Source organism: Mytilus californianus, unplaced genomic scaffold (assembly GCF_021869535.1).
Source record: "Mytilus californianus isolate M0D057914Y unplaced genomic scaffold, xbMytCali1.0.p SCAF_15, whole genome shotgun sequence".
Classification (NCBI taxonomy): domain Eukaryota; kingdom Metazoa; phylum Mollusca; class Bivalvia; order Mytilida; family Mytilidae; genus Mytilus; species Mytilus californianus.
This window is the reverse complement of record NW_026262637.1, coordinates 20,911,622-20,936,342: the sequence shown is the minus strand read 5'-3', so window position 1 is coordinate 20,936,342 and position 24,721 is coordinate 20,911,622. Positions and strand designations below refer to the sequence as shown.

The window sequence follows — 24,721 nt, the reverse complement described above, 5'->3', positions numbered from 1 at the left end:
CTTTGTAAATTTTAAACAGTAACAACTGTTTAAAACCGTTCAAGAAATTATGATTGAAAACATGATTATTCCATAATTGATTAAACCTGAACGAATTTAATTAGGAATAAGGTGAACCTGTCATTGACATTGATTGTTTTGACATCGATTAGACCCATTGATTGAGGTGTGATAATCCGGATTAACAGCTAGAATCAACAAACAAAAAATAAAATAATGAGATTTTAACAATTTATTTCAGCACTAAATCATAACATAAAATTAAATAATACAAGATAATACAATTTCGTATTAATTACATATTCCATACGGAATTCACCGACATCGGTGACCATTTAAAAAACTTCCAGTTAAGACTTCCTGTTTGCCAACAAACGACAAACATTAACTTGTGGGTTATAAAAAGTAGATAACTATTAAAATTCTTTATTCATCTACAATAAATTCTTTCCATGATATTAATCATGACATCTCATTAATTCCTTGCTGAAAAAAATCACACACAAGCAAGATTTTTACCGATTTTGGAGCTGTGACTTTTCCGAAAATGTCTATGTGTATTATATGAAAAAGAAACTTTTTTTCTCAAGTTTCTTGGACCATAAAGGGGGTGCGTACAATACACAAATGACAACTATGCATACCAAAAGACGGTACCACTATATAACATGCCTACCTGACTGTGGTGTAATAATGTAAGTCAGATTTCTGTTATTATCATCTTTGTCTGTATCATAACAGTTCAAACTGTCCAGAACTTCTCCTACATTGGTCAGTAGTCCAATATTAATTATTCTGTTGCTGAGTGGGCAGATTGGACGTTCGTTTACATCTTGGATTTCGATGGTCACATTGGCTATTGATGATAAACCTGCACTGTCTGTTGCCTGAAGTACAAATATCATAAAACTCATTATCTTCCAGTTCAATAAAACAATGGTACATCCCATAATTCATTTTAAAATAAATGGAGAATGTGTCCATGGGACACAGATGATGCTTGAATATAATGTTATAAAGGGGCATAACTCTAGAAAGATAAAAGTGACGCCAAAAATTTTGAAATTGGTCTGTGTTTTGCGGTAATAAGCATTGTGTATAAGTTTCATAACATCTGGTTGAGGGAAACTAAAGTTAGAGAATGGAAACGACAGATTTAGCAATTTTTCCATTAAAAAGGGCGTAACTCAAGAACGGTAAAAGTGATGCCACCCAATTTCAAACTTGATCTGTGTTTTGTGGTAATAAGCATTCTGTATAAGTTTCATAACATTTGGTTGAGGCAAACTAAAGTTAGAAAACAGAAAAGAAAAATTCATATAAAGGGGCATAACTCATTAATGGTAAAAGTGACGCCACCCAATTTCAAACTTGATCTGTGTTTTGTGGTAACAAGCATTGTGTATAAGTTTTATAACATTTGGTTGAGGCAAACTTAAGTAAGAGAACGGAAATCAATTTTGGGGATGGACAAGGGTAACACTTAATGTGGCGAGGGCATGAAAAGATTAAGCTGAGTGGCAAGGGAGTAGTGATTATCATCACACTGTCTTCCATGTCTAAGTATGTAATGTTTAAATGATTCATCCTATTTAAAGGTTTTGATTACCCCATTGGTATTTCCACCTCTTTTTCCTCCAATTTATACCATTTAATACCATGTTTATCATATGTGATAGATATATCTTACATGAAATGAGTAGAAAGACTTTGGGAAAATAAACTGTTGACACTGAGAAATGTCTTGCCTGTATGTTATTTGATAGAAAATTACAAATGTTGAAATTAAGTAGCAAAACCTTGAAATGCAAAATATAAAAAATATTCAAAGTAAATATACCATGACTGAGAGGATAGGGCCAAATAACTTCTGTGAAAATAAGATATGCCAATGTGGGGTGGAGCCAAATAATCTTCATGGAAGAGAGATGTGTCAATGCTGATACAAATGCATACCAAATATCATTGACTTACCATAAGCGGTTCCCCTTAAACTGACATTATCACAAACTTTAACAATTGTTGCAGCCGGAAACAGAATAATGAAGTCTCGCTTTTTGACTACGTCAAGGAAAGACAAAAAACCCTCACCTCCCCTTTTGAAAGTATAATTCGAACTAATTTGCCTATACTGTTTGTATCACATCAAGTAGTAAGTAGCATATTCAGGATGAAAAATACGCTGATTTTGGTATTTTGACTGGGAAGAGAAAATTAGAAAAAAAAATATGGTCGGTAGGTAGGAGGAACTAGATATCATTGAGATGGGAGCCATCTCTGTGGGCTCCGCTGTGAATAATGTGTGGTAAAAAAATTTGTATCTTGATCATTGGACATGGGGTTGTCAACTGAAACCGAATTTTATGACCTTGACCTTTGACCTAGGAGTTGTACATATATTATGACACACCCTCTGGTGTTGGTTTATATACATGTCAAGTATAAAATTTGAACTCATAACGGTTCTCAAGATATAGAGCTGACACAATCTTTACCATAGGATATGGGGTTGTCAACTAAAACCAAAGTTTTTGACTTTGACCTTCGACCTAGGAAGTTGTACATACATTATGACACACCCTCTGGTGTTGGTTTATATACATGTCAAGTATAAACTTTGAAATTATAACAGTTCTTAAGATATAGAGCGGACACGATCTTTACCATAGGACATGGGGTTGTCAACTAAAACCAAAGTTTTTTACCTTGACCTTTGACCTAGGAAGTTGTACATACATTATGACACACCCTCTGGTGTTGGTTTATATACATGTCAAGTATAAACTTGGAAATCATAACGTTTCTCAAGATATAGAGCGGACACGATCTTTACCATAGGACATGGGTTTGTCAACTAAAACCAAAGTTTTTTACCTTGACCTTTGACCTATGAAGTTGTACATACATTATGACACACCCTCTGGTGTTGGTTAATATACATGTCAAGTATAAACTTTGAAATCGTAACGGTTCTCTAGATATAGAGCGGACACAATTTGTTACGGACGGACGGACAGACTGATCACTATAGGGCGTCCGCCATTCGGCGGGGCCCTAATAATTTGACCTTGCAATATATCACTGATTAACCCTCAAAAGTTGTTAGAATGGTCCTATCTGCATAGAGTAGTTAATAACTGGAAAGTATATATATATATCTTGTACCATCTTTACCTTAAACAGTTTTACTGCTATAAACAAAAATATCTGTGTATTAAACATAAGAAAATGTAATTTGTAATTACCGTAACTTGAAACCAATATAAATTCTGTACTGTTGCATTCTGGACCTTGCTTATATAGTATTTATTAAAATTGGCTATAAAATTTATGTTCTGTGCTGCATCAGATGGAGATTGTGCTAAAATTAGAAATAAAAAAATGTCTACCTAATATGTAATCAGAAAAACTTGTATCCAATGAAAAGATTTTACATTGATGTGTCTGTTTTAAAGATAATCAAAGGCATTCCTGCATAACTTTAACCCTTTAAGATAATATTATCATTGGAAAGTGATTATTATCACTGTTATAAGATTTTTGTGTCCAACCAGGTATACTTGTTTCTATTTTTTAACTTTGTGAGACTAGAGAACATTTCTGAAAATTTTGTTGACATTGTGAAAATCTAAAATTGAAAATCTTTTGTAAAAATGCAAAATTAGTATTGGGAATTTGGGACTATAATGAATCATTTGCAGTCATCTACACACATTTTCACATACTACTAACACATCAATTTTATTAATTTTTTTGCTCGATTTGTGAACCATAAAAAAATGTTATCTTTCAATAGAAATACTGTAAATTCAGAAATTAATGTGTGAATTTATTATTGATTTTCCTTGACCTAGCAAAAACACAAAATATAATTAATGCGATTACAAAAACTTTATGAAGGAAAATTACTAAAATTATGAATGCGAGTTTGCATTAATTCCAACCTGATACTGTCACAATTATTGCAATAATAAAAGCATCACAATAATTTCTGAATTTACAGTACATTAAAATTGAACCATTTTTAACACAGAAAATTATGTATTGGCACTAAATAAACCTTTTGTGCCATGTAAATACTTGGAAATCAATGGATTTGTCCAGATAACACATTTCCTTCTGTGTAAAAATTGAGATCTAAGTAGATGAACAATTTTGTGCAGAGAAAAACTAAGATATAGAACTAAATTTGTGCTTCAACAAGAAAGAGAAATTGATTGGTTTGTTCTAGATAACATATTAGTGCTCTGCAAAAATTTTCAATATACATAAAACAATTTACCAGGAATTGTAAAAAAGCTGGGGAAAAAAACTTGTTCTAAACAAAACAGATTAGTGCTTTGTACAAACTAGGAAATCAAAGTTCAACCATAACTGTTTTTGTGCTTTATCATACTTACCAGTTGCTACAAATAGTAAAATATGGAGAAAAATAAATTGTGATTTTATATCGAATGTTGAAAATTAAACATTTTTTTAAGAGAATACCATTCATATGATTTTAAATGCATTAATTAATCAAGAACAAAATAGATGGTATTCATCCCTTAAAAAATCTTTGACATCTACTTCAGAAAATTAAAATTTAAGAACTTAATTATGCTGCCCTTAATATAATTTGACCACAATTTCACAAGATGTAGGAGTGAGGGATAGAGAACAATTAATCTAATAAAAAAAATATTCTTTTCCTCCTCCTATCAACAAGTAAGCAATACAAGTAAGATAATAAAACAATGTATGAATAAATAACACTTTCATTTGAATACGATCTTCTCCAATTGACAGCCATTTCAGTTTCAGTATGTCAGATAATCAATTTTAGTATTACATTTACATATATATCAACTATTCCCTAAAAAAATCCCTGTAAATAATTAGACATGTCATATGGTCATATGTATATCTACATTTTTCCTTTTGTATTACCTTGAGATGTGACAGTTACAGTTTTGTATTCTTGTCTGATATCAGGATCACCCCAGGTCACACCTAAAACTTCATATCCTATACCAACAGTTTCAGGAATTAATGCTCTATATGGTGTATTTACAAAATAGGGAGGTTCGTTGACATCAATGATCTCCAAATTCCATGTAACTGAAGTTGTACCTAAACCGTTGGTCACAGTTACTGTTACCTGAAATAACATGAATTACAGATGCTGAATGGCCAGCAAATAATCTTATAGGATCATTACTAAATAAATCAAAAATACTATGCACAAACTGTAAACTAACTTATTTTCATTGATACTTTTTTTTTTGTGTTGAGTCCTTTCTAGCCTTCTTTACAGCGATTCATTTTTCGTGATTTCCTTATTTTGTTAAAACATTCATATAAGAGGAAGGCTATCTTTGACATTTTCAAGACAATTTACATTAGCAATATGTTTCTACTCACAAGAGTTGGGTAAAATAAAACAGTCATGAACATTAGTTGGTCATGAACATTATCTTGCAAGACCTGAATCTCTTTTTTCATTTGTATCTGGCATTATTAAATAAACTGTTATTTGATAAAATTAAAATTCCTAAGCAATATAACACAAAAAGACTTACACTTGCATCAATTTATCTAGAAAATATGTAAAAGTCCCTTTTCAGCAATTTTTATTTTCACAATTACCCATCTTTCTAAGTAGCTCCTAATTCACCTACATATTGTTCTAAAAACCAGCAGAAAAGAGATTCCACTACTATATCTTGTGGTAATGCAATATTTCAGTGCTAAGTTAAATATGTAAAACTCTCAGCAAGCCTTGCATATAAATTCTTAAAATCAAATAATCTCAGGTGAAGAAAAATATCACATATCACACTTGATGTAGTGGAAGAATCTATATTCGTTTAACTAATGACCAGTAACCTAGCTGTGGTCAATTGTTTATATATAGTAAAAGTACCCGGTAAGACCCCATTCTGTCCTTTATACTGTTTATAACACACAAATTCAATGGCAATTGGCCCTGCGTATTAGATGCACGACTTTTAACTTCGAAATAGGAGCTTCCCGTTCCCGTTACTGTTCCTATGCTAATGTCACCAAGGGTAACATCATTACAGATTATTTCCTCGATACAATCACCAACAATTTTAGTTTCTTCTATCTGCAAATTGCTAATTGTCTTTTCACATTGTGGTGGATAATTTGCTGTAAAAAATGAAAAAAACTTTATTAATTTCATGCTTTTCTGGATTTACCTTCATCAGGAACGCTCAATGCCCAATATTTTAAAACCAATAAATTCATACATTACAGTCACCTTAAAAATACGAATTAAACCATGTGCTAATACAAAACAGCTCAACATATATATGTAATCAGTGACTTTGTTCACCAATTACAGACTCTAATTTATACTACCTTTCATGTTTAATAGATAAAGAAATGATCAACAAAAGTTTATGCTTATATCAAATGAAATTGACAGTGCAATTTTTATAAAAAAAAGAATATTGTAATAAATGTTGTTTTTTATAAAACTATATAAGATTTAACTTTGAATTAAAATAAAGTTGTAAGCAAAACTTCAGGAGATTTAGCAGTCATTGTATTTCATTTATACACAAAGAAAGAACTAGTATTATATCTGTCAAATATACAATAAACAGGTATCTGTACTTACTATTAACTGCTACAGAAACATCTAATATTGTTCTCTGAGTAAGGTTACCAGTTTCAATCATCACAAGATCTGACACATAAACTTGAAAACGAAAACTTCTGGAATTTCTTGGTATAGGTTTGGTAACTATTATTTGTCCATTTCCATTGACAGAAAATATTCCTGAAAACACATGAAGCAGGAACTTTTATAGGTATTAGAATACAGTTTGTAATAACATTTTTTTTTAAATTTTCCTCTAAAATTAGGAATATATTTTTAACATAGTATTAATTTACTTATCTTAGGATTTAAATATATCGGTATGAAAATTATTATCACAAAGGTTTTAAATATGGCTATTTTGTAACTAAATGCTCTGAAAAAAAATTTGTTTTGGGTGTAACTGAAATATTTAACTACTCTTAAAAAGAAAAGACAAGTTTATAATAGTCTTAAAAAAAATGTTCAGACCTCACAAGAAAAAATATTCATTTACATTTATAGTAGCAATGGAAAAGATGATCACAGGTGTATTTATTCATGACACACTGGCCTACTGGCATTTACCAAACCTGAATCAAAGGAACAGGGATTTAATTGCTGTTCTCCATCTCACAGTAACAGAGAGGCCTTCAACATAGAGTAAAGTCTTACACCTCACAATTTCAAAACAAATAGCCCTTAGCCAAGTGATGACATTATTTTTCCTACTTTTTTTTTCAAGGATTCAAAATACTCAGTAAGACCTTTTTGAAGAAGATAAAATCCAACTAATGCACATAATATTTACCTTCATTGTCTCCTGTAATGTTGTATATTATAGTCCTATATTTTACTTTCATGTCGTAGTCCCAGCATATAAGGCTTGTAACAATTGCACCAACAGGTGTTGTTAGATTGACATTGGCAGGTATAATATTTGATGGATTCAAACAAACTGGTGGATCATTTTCATCAATAACTGTTATGTAGACAGTCGTGGAATCAGAAAGACCACCAGCATCTGTTACCTAAAAAATAATGAATGATTTCCATTGGTTTTAGGCTCATACTTCTTATTTCTCAGTTTCAACTCTGAGCAGAATTTTACAATCTTACAGTTACAAAAATTGTAAATGATATAATCAATTGATACCTATTTCAGTTTGCATGTCACTTGTTTCTAAGATAATTTACATCAGGAAACCTAACATCAAGTTAATTAAATTAATAAATACACAAAAAGTAGAAAACATTAAAACTGAACTGAACTGAACTGGGAGTCTTAAAACTAGGGTGTTTTTTTATTAGAACTCCCCACAAATTATTGTTTAATGACTGATAGCTTTTCAAGAGTAATTGTGACATAAGATACATTTACATTAAAATAAAGAGTAGCCTCACCCTTAACCGTAAACTAAATTGAGGTACATTTGAAGCATTCAGTGGAATCTGTCCAAGTCTGATCTCTCCTTTTTCTTGGTCCATGTTAAATATAAACTGTGTATCATCTGAAAATAAAAGTTCAGTTGACTCTTGTCATCTCAAACTCTTTCACCTCAAAATTCCTGTTACCTCAAAGTTAAACATTAATCAAAAAGATAGATTTGCAATATATCTTAATACTGCTGTTACAAAGCATCTCAAGATTCCTGTTATCTAAAATTAATTGTCTCTATCCATTCAACCTTGAGATAAAGAGAGATGTTTTTATGACATACTGATCGATAATAATTTTGGTCTTTGTTTAATTTTGGTCTTTGGTCACAAGAAACTGTTAATTTAAGACATAAGGAAACTGAGGTGTAATAATAGTGCTAGAAAGTATAAAAAATAATAAAGATTGAATATAATTGAGAGCATGTATTAGACACAATGTTGACATTCTGCAAATAAACACTTCATAAATACTCTTCCTATTGCTACTCCATATGAAACACTCTCAAAACACTAAAACAATAAATTATTTATCACCAGGTTATAGTCTGTTCTCTACATGTAGTTATATATTTGTGCACTTCCCAAATAACAGTTTTATATACAGTTAGTCTGACTAAAAACCTACCAATAAAGTATCGCAGTGTTTTGAACTGATTGACTGTATCCTGGTCTTCAGCTGTTACAACTCCAATCAGTGTCCCTTGGAATGCCTTCTCTGATACAGTAAAATTACGAAGCCTTACAAAGTATGGATTGCTGTTAACATCCCTCACTTCTATTGAGATCTGTATGGGGGTCTGTCCTACTTCATTTTTAGCAAACACTTCAAACTGAAACCAATTAATCAAATACGTCCATTCAATACATTTTGAAAATATCTGTTACCTCTGTTTCAAGTATAAGATATTACTGTGAGTAAAAGAAGATGAGGGGTTAAAACTATTAAGAGAGAAACCAAACATAGTTGTCTTCTTAGTACTTCCTTTTGAGGTTTTAACATCTATTAGAGCTGAAACATGTTCCTGAATAGATTCACTATTGACACAGTGGTGTTTTCAGAGGCATATAATTATTTTTTCACTAATAATTAATCCTTCTCCAAGTTCTTTAATCTGTTTATAAAACACTATAAAAATAGACCATGAACAAAATACTCCTGACTTCAGTCTACCTGCAGGTAATAATCAATCCTCTTTACAGAAAGTGTAAATAAGTTTAAAATACAATGTTTACTTTTTTTATCACCTGTGTTGATCCTCAAAGTGGCGTTGTTTACTTTTATTTTTTGAAATATTATTTTCGAAATATATGTTAATATTTAAAACATTGTCTCAAAGGATTTGTTTGTCATTTTATATAAAAATCAGAGACTTATCAATTAAGTAGAAATATGTGGGAGTTTGACAATTCTAAAGTGTCCTACCCATACTAGTCGCATCCACACATTCCATAATTCTGATCTCATTTTTGTGAAAATATCTTCATAGAGAAATAAGCAAAATTAATTCCATTGGGAATATTTCTGCCATTCTGGTTTTATCATACCTGTAGTGTACGAACTTCTCCCACCAAGCTGGTAACAGGACAGAGCACAAGTCTGCCATCATTTGTTCCTGAGACATTAAATAGTACTGCATCTGCTGATGATCCCTTGGTATAATTAACAAAGCCACCTTGAGGATCAACACAGGTGGTATTTATGGTATCACAATTAAAACTGTCCTCATTCTTCTGAACTTGAATCTGAACATTTCCACATTTGGGTGGATAAACTGAAAAATAAATTCATCCTGTTAAATAACAGAACATGCAATAGTTTCATGTATTTGTTATACTGGGACCATATATCTTTTGTTTGGTGACTGAGGAAAGCTTTTTTAGCTTTTAATTGTTTGATTCAAAATGTTTTGAGAATTATTTGTTTCAGATTGAAAGTGAAAATACAGTTTATTTCTATTGCCTGAAAATTAAGAAGAAAAAATATGTTCAACATTGAGTTTCAAAAAAAAGTTTTTTGTTCCAGTACCAGGTTCTGTAATTTAATTTTTTTGTTATTAAAGTCCCCCTCCCATGATAAATGGCTGGTGCCTAATAATAATCACCATCTTTAAATGACATAAGAGTGAAAAAAATCAAGGGGAAATTAAAACCATATCAGAGAAAAACAGACAATAAAATGGCCCAAAGAAAAATGATGAAACTGACATACAATAGTCCACAAAGCACTACACAGACCACTTACAAATTTCACAAGATAAAGTCATAATACATTTAAATTGATTGTAAGGTTTCTTTTACTAATTATTTGTTAAAAACTGTATATGCATATCAATGAATATGTACTTTAGAGTAGATTTGTTGTACTGTCAAGTATATTTTGGTAAAATCCTTTTTATGTATTATTAGTTACATAGTGTGCTAGTGACCTAATAGGATAAATATGGGGTCAGTAAATTCCATATGGGGTGAGAGCGAAGCTCGAATCCTCATATGGAATTTACTAACCCCATATATATCGTATTAGGTCACTAGCACACTGTGTAACAAATTTATCTTACCGACTATCTGAACATGTGGTATTTAGATTAGTGGCCTGGTATCAAAGTGATTAAATCTTCAATACTTAGTATTAAGAACCTACTTCCATTGGTCTATAGAAAAACAAATGCCAACAAATACAACTTGTAAGCTGAAAATGTGTTTTATGAATCTATTTCAATAGTTCATCATCAATCTCTTGGTCTGTTGAAATCTTTCAGATTTTTCATCAACACTGTGTTGTTTTTTTAAAGGGATGTAACACCACTACTAACCGTGTATTGAAATAAGCCACGCCTACTAACCACATATGAAATATACACGGTCCCAACGCGGTTGCTTTTAACCAATCATATTCCTAGAAATGTATAGGGGAGGTAAGATAATATATTATATTTTTGACTTTTTAAATGTCACAACTATTTCATACAAAAAAAAGTACTTACAACTAAAATAAACTTTGACATTGACACTTGTTTTCAGTCCACTCCTGTCTGTCACTTTAACATTGAACTCAAACAAGTTTTTACCAGCCTCTGGTTGTTTGCGTAATCTGAGGTCACCACTAACTTCATCTATTTCAAAAGTATCTGAAAAGAATTTTTACTACATGTAATAACATCTTGGTTCTCAAAAAAATATGCATCACGTTTTCCCATTATCCAATACAGTTAAACCACAATCAAATTATATATCAAATTAATTATCTCCTGTCTTTGATGAGCTAATGGACATTGGTTTCAGATTTGTGGTTCAAAACAATTAAAACTGTATAATGAAAAGCAACTAGAACCTTCACATGTATCCAAAAAAAACAACTTTTCATAAATTTTATTCAAGACATTCCTCCTCCAAATGACATATAAATTCTTTCTTGATTATACAACAAGATTGATAGGCTGTTCCATGTTTGATATTTAGTATACAAATGCATGTTACCACTTTTTTTTCCAATCAAGCCATTTAATACTTTATAGTTAAACATGAACTTAATAATGTATCTCATACAATCCCTATTTTTGTTTTTCACGCAAATTAAAAATTTGAGGGGTTTATACATACATGCATATCTGTATGGTCAGCTTTTATAGTTTTTGGTCCACCCTTCTTTTTGCACACCAATGTTATATTAATTTGAGTTGTTATTAGTGTCTTTCACTCTGAATATTTCTGTAGTTATATACATACAAAGTAAACAAACTTAACATGGCTATTAGATTCAGCTTACATTTAATTCAAACTCTGCATAAAACCTATTTATCTATGCAATATCTACTAAGACAATAAATTCAATAAAGTTTCAACTTAATGTCAATGAGGTATACAGGTAATTAAGATTTTAACATTTATATAATACCTAACACAGCTTGGGTGCCATCTATCTCATATTTAGTCTGATCACCAATGTCTTGGTCTGTACAATTTAACTTGCCAATGGTAGTACCAGGAGTTTCAGATGCATCAATGTTAATAATATAGGTTCCATTGACATAGTGACAAACTGGTTTCTCATTAACATCAATGATTTTAACAGTGGGAAAAGCAGTGACAGAAAGTCCTTCAGAGTCTGTTACCTGTTGTTGGGAGAAAAAGTTATAGATTTATACTCAAAGAATATATATGTTCATGTATTACAGAAATTCTAAATCTAATTGCTGGTATCTATAACAGCGGTTTTCATTGCTGTAAAATATAAAGATCATCACTTAAGTCGCCTGAAGTTAGAATATTTTGTATGGATATAATTTCATAATTGTCAAACATTGTACATTGTAGTATCTGCCTGTTTAAAAACTTATGCCTGAAGCTTAAAGCAAAATATTTTGACATACAGGGAAGGGCCATTTATAGCTCACTTTGTCATGAAATAGAAGTTCCTTCTTAATATGTCTCAGTTCTAAATGGAATATATTCTGTAATATTATTTCCTCTGGAACAAATTATTTCAGTATTTGTTCCTGACAGAATAAAGATTATAGAATATATGTTCCAATAGGATATTATGGCAATGTTTATAACATTGAAGGTTCCTCGTTGATGAAGGCCATGCAATGACACTTTTTTTCATTCCTAACAGAATTAAAGTGCCAAAATAAATAAAGTTTTGAAAGAGGTTTGAGAATTTCCCCATAGATAATAATTGAAATGAACTGTATTGATTGACATGGACAAGATATATCACTAATTGCGATAATTTCTTCGTATATTTCACGTTTCATTCTCCATCCAATGACATTTTATTATAAAACCTGAAGCGGGTATCCACTTCATTTGAAATTTGGTGGACAGTTGTCACATTGGCAATCATATACTACATCTTATTTTTATAATGGTAGCCTACGAATGCCAATCTGGCCACTCGTCCCCGCATACAGGGTCCCACAGACACTGCCTTATTTTATCATCTTCTGCAGGGATGAAAAAAAGTGCACAGCAAAATCCAGTTGAATTTTTATTTTTCTTAAACATAAAATGCGTTTGAAATTAGTTTTTCTAGGTCATGCTACGCCTTAAAACTTTTCCAGATGCACAGGTTGTCTGTATTCAGAGCAAATTTTGATGTCTATAATTTAGCCATAAGGTCCACATGAACCTTCATCAAGCTGGGGACAACCCACCAAATGGGAAAGACAAGCTCGACTTTGTCAGACTGAGTCCAACATTTGAGAACTAGTTTCCCAAATGAGAGATAGTCTTCCAGTGTTTATATGATAAATTATATTCCAATTTAAAATTCTGCGAGATCAGTCCAGAGCAATTTACTAATTTAGCCACCAACAGGATCCCTTGTCCCTTAAACTATTTGACCACATTTAACACTACAGTAAGGTGTCTTTAACCGTAAGTTCAACTTGATATGCAGACGACGTTGTGATGATCTCAACGAAATTGGATGTTTCTGACGTTATCACGTGATTGACGTGTGTAAAATAAGATCGGACAAGGTAAAAAATCTATCGCGGAACTGAACTAAATGAATTTGTCTCATTTGTTTTCTATTTTTAATCCCATTTTGCATATTTAGTGGGTTAAGTACGTTCTACTTGTCATTATTAATTTCAGTTTTGGTAGATATAATTATTGTATTGATTGTATAACACTTTAGAAGTAGAGTTTGAACAAAGAGGGGTAACTCTATCATTCTCATATTTGTAGATAGACTAAAGATAAAAGATATTTTATTTTTTCCAAACTAGGTCCCCAGGGGGAATATACATAAAACAAATATAATCCTTCTAAACGTACAATATTTTCACATGAAACATAATATATATTTACATACAGAACTTTCACTTCTATCATAATCCTGAGCCGATCCACCATCATCCCATCAAGACTTTTATAGCCTGATAATTTTGCCGAATCATGTTCCATATTTTTCATATTGGTAAGTACTCAGTGTAATTTTGTATACCGTATAATTTATAACCTTTCAATTTATAAACAGAAATTTCACTTCTGGGTTAATTCATGAATTTGTCGAGGTCACAATTTGTAAATTAGTAAAAACCATGTACCATACAGACATTTTACTTTTGGCAATGTTCCATACATTTAACCCCTTGGGAGCTACCATTAGAAAGGTTACATGTTTGGCTTTGGAATGCATGGTATGATAGTATAAGCCAATTTCCATACAGAACTTTACTTCACCTCCAGATTCGGTTTTATATGAACAATGTTACATGCACATGCCTTATATTACTTTAAAGATCGTTAATGATTGATTCAGGCCAAACTGTAAGCATGTGCGGGTTCTTTTATAACGCTAGACTGTATGTATATATAACAGAGATATAACTTTATTCTTTTGTATCACAATTATTCAGTTATCTTTATTGTGCATATAAAATGACATTCCAACTTATGGACAGGTTTGACCTTGGTATTCATGGTATGTAACCTCAGCCATTTTCCATACATAACTTTCACATGCAGATTCGGTTTTATATGAACAATGTTACTCATGCCAGTTAGATTACTTAAGGTCGTAATTGATTGATTCAGGCCAAACTGTTAGCATATGCGGGTTCTTTTATAAAGCTAGACTGTATGCATATACAACAGAGATATATCTTTATTCTTTTGTACAGTATCACAATTATTTATCTTTATTGTGCATATCAAATGACATTCCAACTTATCGACAGATATGACCTTGGTCTACAATGGTATATAACCTCAGTCATTTTCCATACATAACTTTCACATGCAGATTCGGTTTTATATGAACAATGTTATTCATGCACATAAGATTACCCAAGTTAAAGGTCGTAAGGTCAAACTGTAAGCATATGTGGGTTCTTTTATAACACTAGACTGTATGCATATACAGCAGAGATAATTTCATTCTTTTATATCACACTTATTTATATTTATTGAGCATATCAAATAGCATTCCAACTAATGGACAGGTTTGACCTTGGTATTCATGGTATATAACCTTAACTATTTTCTATACCAAACTTTCACATGCAGATTCGGTTTTATATGAACAATGTTACTCATGCACATTATTACTTCAAAGGTCGTAAGTGATTGATTCAGGCCAAACGTACTGTAACCACATGCGGGTTGAGCCGGGTTCTTTTATAACAACAGACTGTATACAATATAACATAACAGAGATATATTTATATCATTTTGTATCATGATTATTTATTTTTATTTTGTATACCAAGTAACATTCCAACTTACCAGAATGGTGAGGTCGTAACTGTTCGAAATTTCAAAATCAAGTTTTCCAGATACAAAAATGTCTGTTCCGTTCAGTCGAAAAGGTATGGATGGACCTGTCGATTCAATGAAAATTAAAATATATGGAATTAACAGTAAATATCGATGTTTCTGTCAATATAATCATTTTTGGAGCACTATTAAGGATGCGTAATCAGTGGTTTAAACGACTTAAAAACCAAATAAACCACTAAAGAAATAATCAACCGAAAACTCTGTTTTGTATAAACATGGTATAATAATGATATCCCTTGAAAATATTTCATCTGAGATAAAGTATAGGCAACAATAGTTTACCGAAGTTCAAATCTCATAAAACCAAAAATCCATTTCTCCTTCCCTTCGTTTATCCAATTTCGAATACCATATCAGATACCCTATAGCTAGCTGTTTATCCCTCACTTAGGGAATTTAAGGTTGGGGTTCAGACTGTGGAGTAGATGCAGAAGGCTTTGTAATTGGTTTTTATAAAATTGTCAATACAAACCTCTTCTAAGTGTACAGTCGTAACCCTTGCCGTCACTCGCGGAAAATTCGCAATACTCAAATACCTGAGAGATGAACTAACTAGAAGAAGAAGCTAAAAGTCAATGTAAAACACACAGAGGGAATCGCATGAAATGATGAAAAGGAGCGAGACTGAATGCACCAAAATGATAAGCTGCTTCTCATGCTATGCATGCATAAATCCTGACCAGGACACTGTATTTGGACGATGTATAAAACATCATTCTGATGCTATAAATGGTTTTGAAGTCAACAAATGGACATGTTTAACTCACCTAAAAGCTGAATTATCGGAGGAGGGAAATCATCTTCCACCTCAATTGTTAACACCCCACGGCCGGTTTGTGCATCTTCTGAGACGTTGGCTGTCAATGGCACATTCAGTATAACAGGCGGATTGTTGAATATATTCACAGTTGTTACAATGTCAGTTACCCCAAAATCATTCTCCACAGTTCCAGTTACCTTATAATGAAAATTCACATATTTGAACATCGATCGCATTACATTTCTTTTCCTTATACTTCTCTACGTACACACCGCTAATTAAGATATATAAAATAAAAAGTAAAAAAACAAAAATACCGAACTCCAAGGAAAATTCAAAACGGAAAGTCCCTTATTAAATGTCAAAATCAAAAGCCCAAACACATCAAACGAATGGAAAACAACTGTCATATTCCTGACTTGGTAAAGGCATTTCCTTATGTAGAAAATGGTGGATTAAACCTTGTTTTATTGCTAGGTAAACCTCTCACTTGTATGACAGTCGCATAAAATTCTTTCACCACTTTCAGTTACTTTTCTGTTGCAAAACAAATTGTCGAAAATAATTTTATTATTTGTGGTTTTCTTCTGTCATGTCTAAATACAGTTCGAGTCGGGATAAGATTTAATGAATTTTCATCGTCTGTGTATTGTTTAACAGGTGTCCACGTAAAACCAACCATGACGTCCTATCCAACAAATATCTACTTGAGTTTAATTAAAATAGTACAGCACTGCAACGTGTGCTCATTGCTGATTGGCAAACAACTTGAAATGCTGATTCTAAACGCATGGTAACTTGGTATTCGCATATAAAGCTTGACTTACATCGTATTTAACATTAACATTCTGTAAATATGTGTCGACACAAATCTTCATAGTAATTTCAGATGCAGCCATAGTACAACTAGGACTAAGATAAGGAGCCAATTGCCCAGACAGGCTTTTACCACATCGAATGTTGCCATTTTGTGTCTCATTACAAAAGGACACTGGAAAACAATTCCCAGGAGGAGTACTCTTGTGTATCATCACCTCTGGAGACAGGTTGAAACAGGAAGGTTCGTAGTAATCTGAAATTGTAGTATAAAGTATAACAAAAATACAGAACTCCAAGGTAAATTAAAAAAGGGGAAGTCAATGAAAACTGACAAAATCAATCGTTAGACTTTATAAACCAACGGAAAAAATGGATAACAACTGACATATTCCTGGTTTGGTACAAACATTTTGCGAGTAATTTTCAATAGCCTTTTTCTTAGATTTTTTGTTTGGTTAAATTCGTCTGGTATTTACTAATGGTATCTCCATTCACGCTAACATCTTTAAAAATAGTAGGAAATAATATACAAATATTACAATAAATCTCTTGAGATGCTGGAATATCGTGAAAATATTTTATCTAGATTAAAGCTGTACTGAATTACAAATTGATAGGTTGTAAAAACAATAATAGCTATTTTCCTAATGCTTGTAGTTTAAAGGTTTGGTTGGCTTGATTGCTTTGTTTGTATAAATGTTTGCTCAAGTATTGTAATTAAGATTGACATCTGCAATCAATAGATAGGCGGGGCATCAACTTGTATACATTATACTTAACATCCAATAACATTTATAAGTATAATGTATGCAAGCTGAAGCCCCGCCTATCTATTGATTGCAGATGTCAATCTTAATTACAATGCTAGCCCAAACATTTATACAAACAAAACAAGCAAGCCATTCAAACTTTTAAACTACAAGCATTAGGAAAATAGCTTTAAAAAGAAAAATTAAACATACGTACCAACGTGTACAATAAAATCTAGAGTGAATGAAGCAACAGTACTAGCACGTATTTGTACACTGACATTATAGTCTCCGGCTTGTAAATCTATTTTTGATCCTCTCGTCACAACTATTGTACCCTGGGCACCAAATATTAGTGGAAGACCTGTAAAATATGTTAGTAGAGTAATTTTGTAATAAAATAAAATTACTGAAAGTAGAACACTTTATTTTCAGAAGTACTATTCATATTTCCTTACTATTAAGTTTTCTGTGTAAAAAAATCTTTTCAAAGAAACCAGGCTTATAATTTTGTACGCCAGAGATGCATTTCGTCTACAAAAGACTCATCAGTGACGTTCGAATAAAAAATGTTAAAAAGACAAATAAAGAACGAAGTTGAAGAGCATTGAGGGCCAAAAAATTCGAAAGTTTTGCCAAATACATCAAAGGTATTCTATTCCTGAAATCCCTTGATGACTTTTGTCCGTAGTGTTGTCATTTTAGCGGTATTTTTAACATTGCCATATAAGCGGGAGGTTTGGCTAGCCATAAAACCAGGTTCAACCCACCATTTTTCTTAAAATGTCCTGTACCAAGTCAGGAATATGGCAGTTGTTATCTACAGTCCGTTTCTATGTATGTGGGTGTTTGCTTTTGTTGTATTTCAGTGTTTCTGTTGTTCCGTTGTTTTCCTCTTATAGTTGATGTGTTTCCCTCGGTTTTAGTTTGTTACCCGGATTTGTTTTTGCTTAATCGAATTATGACTATTGAACAGCGGTATACTACAGTTGCCTTTATTTAATTCTCACTTTGAAGGTTTGACAAAGTAATTCAAGTTTTCACAAAAGACTGTTCCTAAATGTTGACTGCACAATAAAAAATTGATGGTAAAAATCGAAACAATAGGCAGGGGTGATAAATAAATTAATCCAGAATGTATCTCTTGATTTAAAATAAGGAAAAGTAAAAAAAATCAAAACCTTCCATCAAATGCAATTTATAGATCTTCGAATGAAGAAGCTTATGTCCAAGTTTTCTAAAAGTCCATGAAGATTTTTTGGTGGGGTTCGTGTTGCGTAGTCTTTAGTTTTCTATGTTGTGTTTTGTGTACTATTGTTTGTCTGTTTGTCTTTTTCTTTTTTAGCCATGGCGTTGTCGGTTTATTTTCTATTTATGAGTTTGAATGTCCCTCTGGTATCTTTCGCCCCTCTTTTACAAAGTTTTGAGGTCTGAAAACTACACAAGGACTATGTCTTAATGTTTACTACAAAACAAATTAAATTTATATATATATATGTGAGTAAAATACGTGAGAAAGAAAAGAGAATTATGAGGAAGCCCTTGTTCGAAAATAACACTTTGCAAATTTTGTGCATCCGATGCTCTTATCTGAATTTACCTTAATCATGAACGGTCAAACCCAATTATTTGAAAGCCAAGGATGTATAAGTACTAAAACAATTGAGGCGCTATATGACAAGGAATCACAAAATTCAAAGTTCTTGATGTCTAAACACTTTAATCACATACAGACTGAACCTAAATGTTAACGAAAACGGAATTAGGATCGCCATGTAGCGACTTTCGGCGAAGGCTGGATTTGATTTGAAAATATTAGGGAAACCCCTTTCATTAACTTGATACACTGGTTCAGAGAGATACATAACCATTTTAAGTTAATATAACAGGTATCTAATAGGCATACAATGGGAACTGAAAACAATCGGTAAGTCGTCGAACTCTATACGAAGCAGAATAAGGAGCGTCGGTTTATATACCATCTCATGCAATACTTGCATTATCCTTGACACAATTCAAAAGTCAATCGTTATTTTTTAACATTGTCATATCAGCGGGAGGTTTGGCTAGCCATAAAACCAGGTTCAACCCACCATTTTTTTTTTCTTAAAATGTCCTGTACCAAGTCAGGAATATGGCAAGTGTTATCAAATAGTTCGTTTCTATGTATGTTGGCGTTTGTTTTTGTTGCACTTCAGTGTTCCTGTTGTTCCTTTGTTTTCCTCTTATAGTTGATGTGTTTCCCTCGGTTTTAGTTTGTAACCCGGATTTGTTTTCCTTCAATCGATTTATGACTTTTGAACACCGGTATACTACTGTTGCATTTCTTTATCTAGAAGTAAAGTCAAAGCTAGGAACAAGAGATAACTGCTTATTATAAAGGATTGGCAAAGTAGGCATGTAGGATCTATGATAGAGGTAAAATAGCAATAGCATTTTGAAAAACTGAGACCAATCATCAACTTATGATGGTGACTGAAGAGAATTTAGATGTGATACTTCAAATTATTCTAATTGTTGGTTTGTCTTTCAATGACTACACTGAAACGTCTATAGTCCACAATAGAGTAAAATGTTTGACAGTACTAGTATAACAAATCTGTCATACATCCCTTATCACTTTGTCAAGCTTCAGGCTTTAAAAGCTATCATTGGATGTAACTTTTAATAGAATGTTGTAACGTTTGAATCAGGATACGATAACTTTGTTGAAGAACCTGGTCTCCCTCCGACTGAAGTTAATGAGATTCCAATCATTTTCCTTCCAATCTTGTTTGTTTTAAATCTGGACTTGTGAGAATTTTCAAATTTTTGACGAATCATTTTGAATGCCATACTGTAAGAAAGCATACCAAAGGTATATATGACTTAAATAAACTGACCCTGTCAGCATCCATGTTCAGACGATAAAACCTGGTATAGATTTTTACATTCACTTTCCCCCGGACTATTTTGTCTTGTTCGGAATAGATTTTTAACTCTTTAGAATATCACAATTGCATTTTAAAAAAGGCACGTGAACTGTACAACATTTGGTCCTGAATCTTATTCATATTTAAAAAAAATGCTTTTGCTCTGATCTTTTACTGAAACTTATGGTTACTGTCTAACATGACAAATTACTATCTCTTAAATATAAGAAAATATCATACCAGGACTAGGGATAAATTGGTATGTCAAACGTGTTGCGCCTGTACATCTAATTACACCAAGAATAGTAGTATTGGAGGAAATTCCAAGATATATCTCTTTAGGGAAGTTACATTGTAAATCAATGTCTACAAGAGTAATGTTAACTGTTGCTTCCGCTTCAAGTGGTGGAATGCCATTATCGTTCACCTGAAAATAAAGGAAAGATACTGAAATGATAGATCAAATAGTTTTTTCCTTATGTGTCATAATCATAAACGGTTATCGGTTACTAGCTTATTAATTTGAAGCAAACATGAATTAAAAGCTTCATGTCTAATAATGTTATCGTAATCTAGGGTGATTAAAAGCCTGAATGTAATACTAGTATTAGAATGAACAAAATAAACCATTTAACATTAAAGAGAAATAAAATGCGTTACCTTTACACGAATAAGAAGATTCAGACTGTCATTTGGTATTGTATCTGGAATCGACACAAAGGATATTTCCCCAGTTCTTGATATTCTAAAGTTTGATTTGTATACGTCTGGATAAACATCTATAACAAAATGACAAAAATTGGAGGCACAATATTACTAACCAACAATGGAATTGGCACCAGTGACCTTGATATAAACAATTTTATTTATCTGGGATCAATTCAATAATGTATTCATATTTCTTTTGATATATTTGCATGTATTCCCATTAATATAAACATGTAAAAACAATCAATGAACGAGTACATTAAACATTGTAACAGAAGAAAAAATAAGAAGAAAAAGAAAGAATGGGTTGATTTACCTTCGATGCTATATAAAGGATTGTCTAAACTTAAGTTATCAACTGTGTCCACAACCATCAGAGGATCCCCTATTTGTACATCTCTGATGTTGACAGTTACAGGGGATATAGGTGAGAATTCTGGAGGTTTGTTAAATGTGATGCACACTGTAGATGTCGCTTTTCTCCAAGGTCGGTGTATTCTATCATCCTGCTCTGATGCTGTCACATTTATCTAAAATTTACATTTATAACATTTCAAGTTTTTACGAAAGCGTTTGGGACGCTTGCTACGCAACATTTAATTGTCATAGAGTTTATTCCTTACATATGGTGTATACTTAAAGTGTGGAAAATTTTGAATGACTATTATTGAAATATGTGGCATTATTTTATATGCTCTCATTGGACAAGCTTCTTTGAATATTATTAAGGTCTGACTGTATAAAATACATTGAGCGAAATTAAAAGTGCAGTCTATATCACTGTAAAAAAAGAGTTTCGCCAATGAGGAAAAACCATACGAATACTGTATCGACATTAAGATAACATATTCCGGACTGGTCTGGAAACGATCTTTGTAAAGAGTGTAACAATGTCAACTTTTACTGGAAACCATCTATATTAATGGATCTTGATTTCAAAAAACCATATTATTGTATTTTTACTACTTGTAAACTTAGTTCAAAAAGTATTTATTAACGAAAAATTATAACAATGAAGTAGTACAATTTTACATAAAATTCAGATATGGGATTCGGAAACAAGTTTGGAAAAACTTTTATAATCCGTCTCTCGGATTTGTAAATTGCATGTTATCTATAGCGATATATTGTATCTTCAGAAGAAGGAATTTACTAAGACAGCGTTATGGGGAGGAATTGACGCCTGCAAGCTAGTTTAATCACGCCACATTCTGTATGTGCCTTTCCTAAGTCAAGAGCCTGTCATTCAGTGGTTGTCGTTTGTTGCTGTATATCATATGTTTTTTTCGTTCATTGTTTTGTACATTAATCAAGCCGTTAGTTTTCTCGTTTAAATTGTTTAACATTTGTCATTAAGGGTTCTTTTATAGCTGACTACTAAGTATGCGGTATTGGTTTTGTTCATAGTTGGAGGTCGTACGGTGACCTACAGTTGTTAACTTCAATGTCATCTGGTCTATGGTGGAGAGCTGTCTCATTGGCAATCATACCACATCTTCTTATTTTTTTTTAAGTAATGTTGACCTTATCAGACTATTTAAATAATCTTTAAAACATTATATAACTTAATATTATGAATATTTGTGCAGTGCAAAATGTATGAGAAATGTTTTAAAAAAAAACACTTTTTATGGGAAATTTACTTGTTCAAGAAACTGAAGGTGTTATTGTATTCAAAATGAAATGACCTTATTGTGTATTGATGATATATGATGATATGTAGTTGATCATTGTTTGTCAATAGTCATGTGTTATATCGTATATAAATGTATAAAATATTTAATAAAGATTTCCAAAAAACTTACACAGTACTCTGGTAGTGATACTATCTTAGGATTAACCTTCAAACAAGCCACAGTTAGATTGTTATCAATATATCCAGAAAATGCTCCATCAGTAATAATGACTTCGTATTTAATAGTATCATCCGGGTCATAACACAGATCATCAGGAGTAGAATTAACAGTCTTAGTACATTTTATTACATTGTCTACTTTCAGATTGTGCTCAATTGTCAAGTCATTACACACAACGAGGACATCATCTAAATTTAAAGAAAAAAATGTTTATTTTGATAAACTCAAAGAAAGATGCAGGAAGAAACTAAATTTTTTATATTTTATATGTTATATTTTGTATGTGAAGAGAAAAAAAAAGTACACTAAATTGAATCACGATGAATAAGTGACTATTTTGTTGATTTGGAACTTCTAGACTGAAGCGGGCAATGTATATATGCGTAAAAATATGATTCAACTCATTTTGCTCCATTATTCAAATTTGGTCAATTGTACAGAAAACAAAACAGAAAACACACAAATAAACAATCAAACAAAACACGTTTAGACAGAAAATCACAATAAACTCTTCTTCCGCCCTTTCTATCGGTTTGATCAATTTTCTTTTTTATTATATTTTTTATCAGATGTACTTTACTTGACAACTCGCTCGTGCAGAATGTTTTACGAAAACAATAAGATTTAATATATTTGACAATGAGACAATTATCCACCAGAGGCCAAATGACGTAGATGTGTGTACCTCAAGGTCACTGTTCTGGCTTCAACAATAATTTTAAGCCTATGCTGCATAGCAAGCTATAAAACGCCCCGACATGACATAATGTGAAACAATTCAAACGAGAAAGAAAACCAACAGCCTAATGTATGTACAAAACAATAAATTTCTATATTTGCAGTTGTTCTCGCTGTAGTGCCCTACCTTGTTCGCAATTTGGACCTTTGAGCCCATCTTGACATACACAGATTCGTGAGGCACCATCTGGTAAACACGTTGCACCAAGTGGACAGGGGTTCACTATACATGGATCTATGGCGTCTTCACAGTTGTTTCCTTTAAAAAAATAACATCACATTAACATTTGTTCAAATAACTATCCGACTATACGATATTATTTTTTTTCATTGTTAAAGGCCGTACTGTTGCCTATAGTTGCTTACATCCACTTCATTTGAACGTTTGTGATAGTTGTCTCATTGGCAATCATACCACATCTCCTCATTTTTATACATAACTATATAATGCATTTAAACAATTTCATGTAATGCTGTTATTTAAAAATCATGACTGGAAATTTGAAAGACAAATGTCTACATAAAACTTAACATTCAGTGGCAAATGTTTCATGCATATTCAACAAATTATGATAATATATCTGTTTAGATCAACAGAGTGTTTAATCTGATTTATTTTTTTAAGAGAGGAGTATAGTTTTAATATAAAGACGGATTTGTTGTAAAAAATGCAGGAAATAATAAATAATGCATTGCGAATAATGTCTTCAAATAAAAATGTTACAGTTCGATTATTGAAAACAAAGTATAAAGATGATGCAGATTAAAGAAGTAATGGTTTGGTCTGGATCTGGTTCAAATGCATTCCTTACAAATTGTTTCATCGCCACTTTTGTCTTTTATATTCCAGGACTTTCTAG

The 24,721-nt window shown here is 31.9% G+C and overlaps 1 protein-coding gene across 1 annotated transcript in view; it reads right to left on the bottom strand.

Moving 5' to 3' along the window:
* LOC127725998 (uncharacterized) overlaps positions 1–24,721 on the bottom strand; it is a 95,982-nt gene that overhangs the window by 44,024 nt on the left and 27,237 nt on the right. The window contains exons 3-22 of the mRNA XM_052233297.1: positions 23,989–24,120; positions 23,073–23,311; positions 21,584–21,797; positions 21,220–21,338; positions 20,800–20,986; positions 17,865–18,011; positions 16,907–17,151; positions 16,087–16,276; positions 15,266–15,360; positions 11,925–12,141; positions 11,014–11,157; positions 9,575–9,801; positions 8,655–8,859; positions 7,994–8,100; positions 7,401–7,620; positions 6,629–6,790; positions 5,906–6,153; positions 4,930–5,140; positions 3,246–3,361; positions 677–887 (exon numbers count right to left, since the gene is read on the bottom strand). Of these exons, the coding sequence (XP_052089257.1) occupies positions 677–887; positions 3,246–3,361; positions 4,930–5,140; positions 5,906–6,153; positions 6,629–6,790; positions 7,401–7,620; positions 7,994–8,100; positions 8,655–8,859; positions 9,575–9,801; positions 11,014–11,157; positions 11,925–12,141; positions 15,266–15,360; positions 16,087–16,276; positions 16,907–17,151; positions 17,865–18,011; positions 20,800–20,986; positions 21,220–21,338; positions 21,584–21,797; positions 23,073–23,311; positions 23,989–24,120 (3,636 nt within the window). The remainder of the gene's footprint in view (positions 1–676; positions 888–3,245; positions 3,362–4,929; positions 5,141–5,905; positions 6,154–6,628; positions 6,791–7,400; positions 7,621–7,993; positions 8,101–8,654; positions 8,860–9,574; positions 9,802–11,013; positions 11,158–11,924; positions 12,142–15,265; positions 15,361–16,086; positions 16,277–16,906; positions 17,152–17,864; positions 18,012–20,799; positions 20,987–21,219; positions 21,339–21,583; positions 21,798–23,072; positions 23,312–23,988; positions 24,121–24,721) is intronic.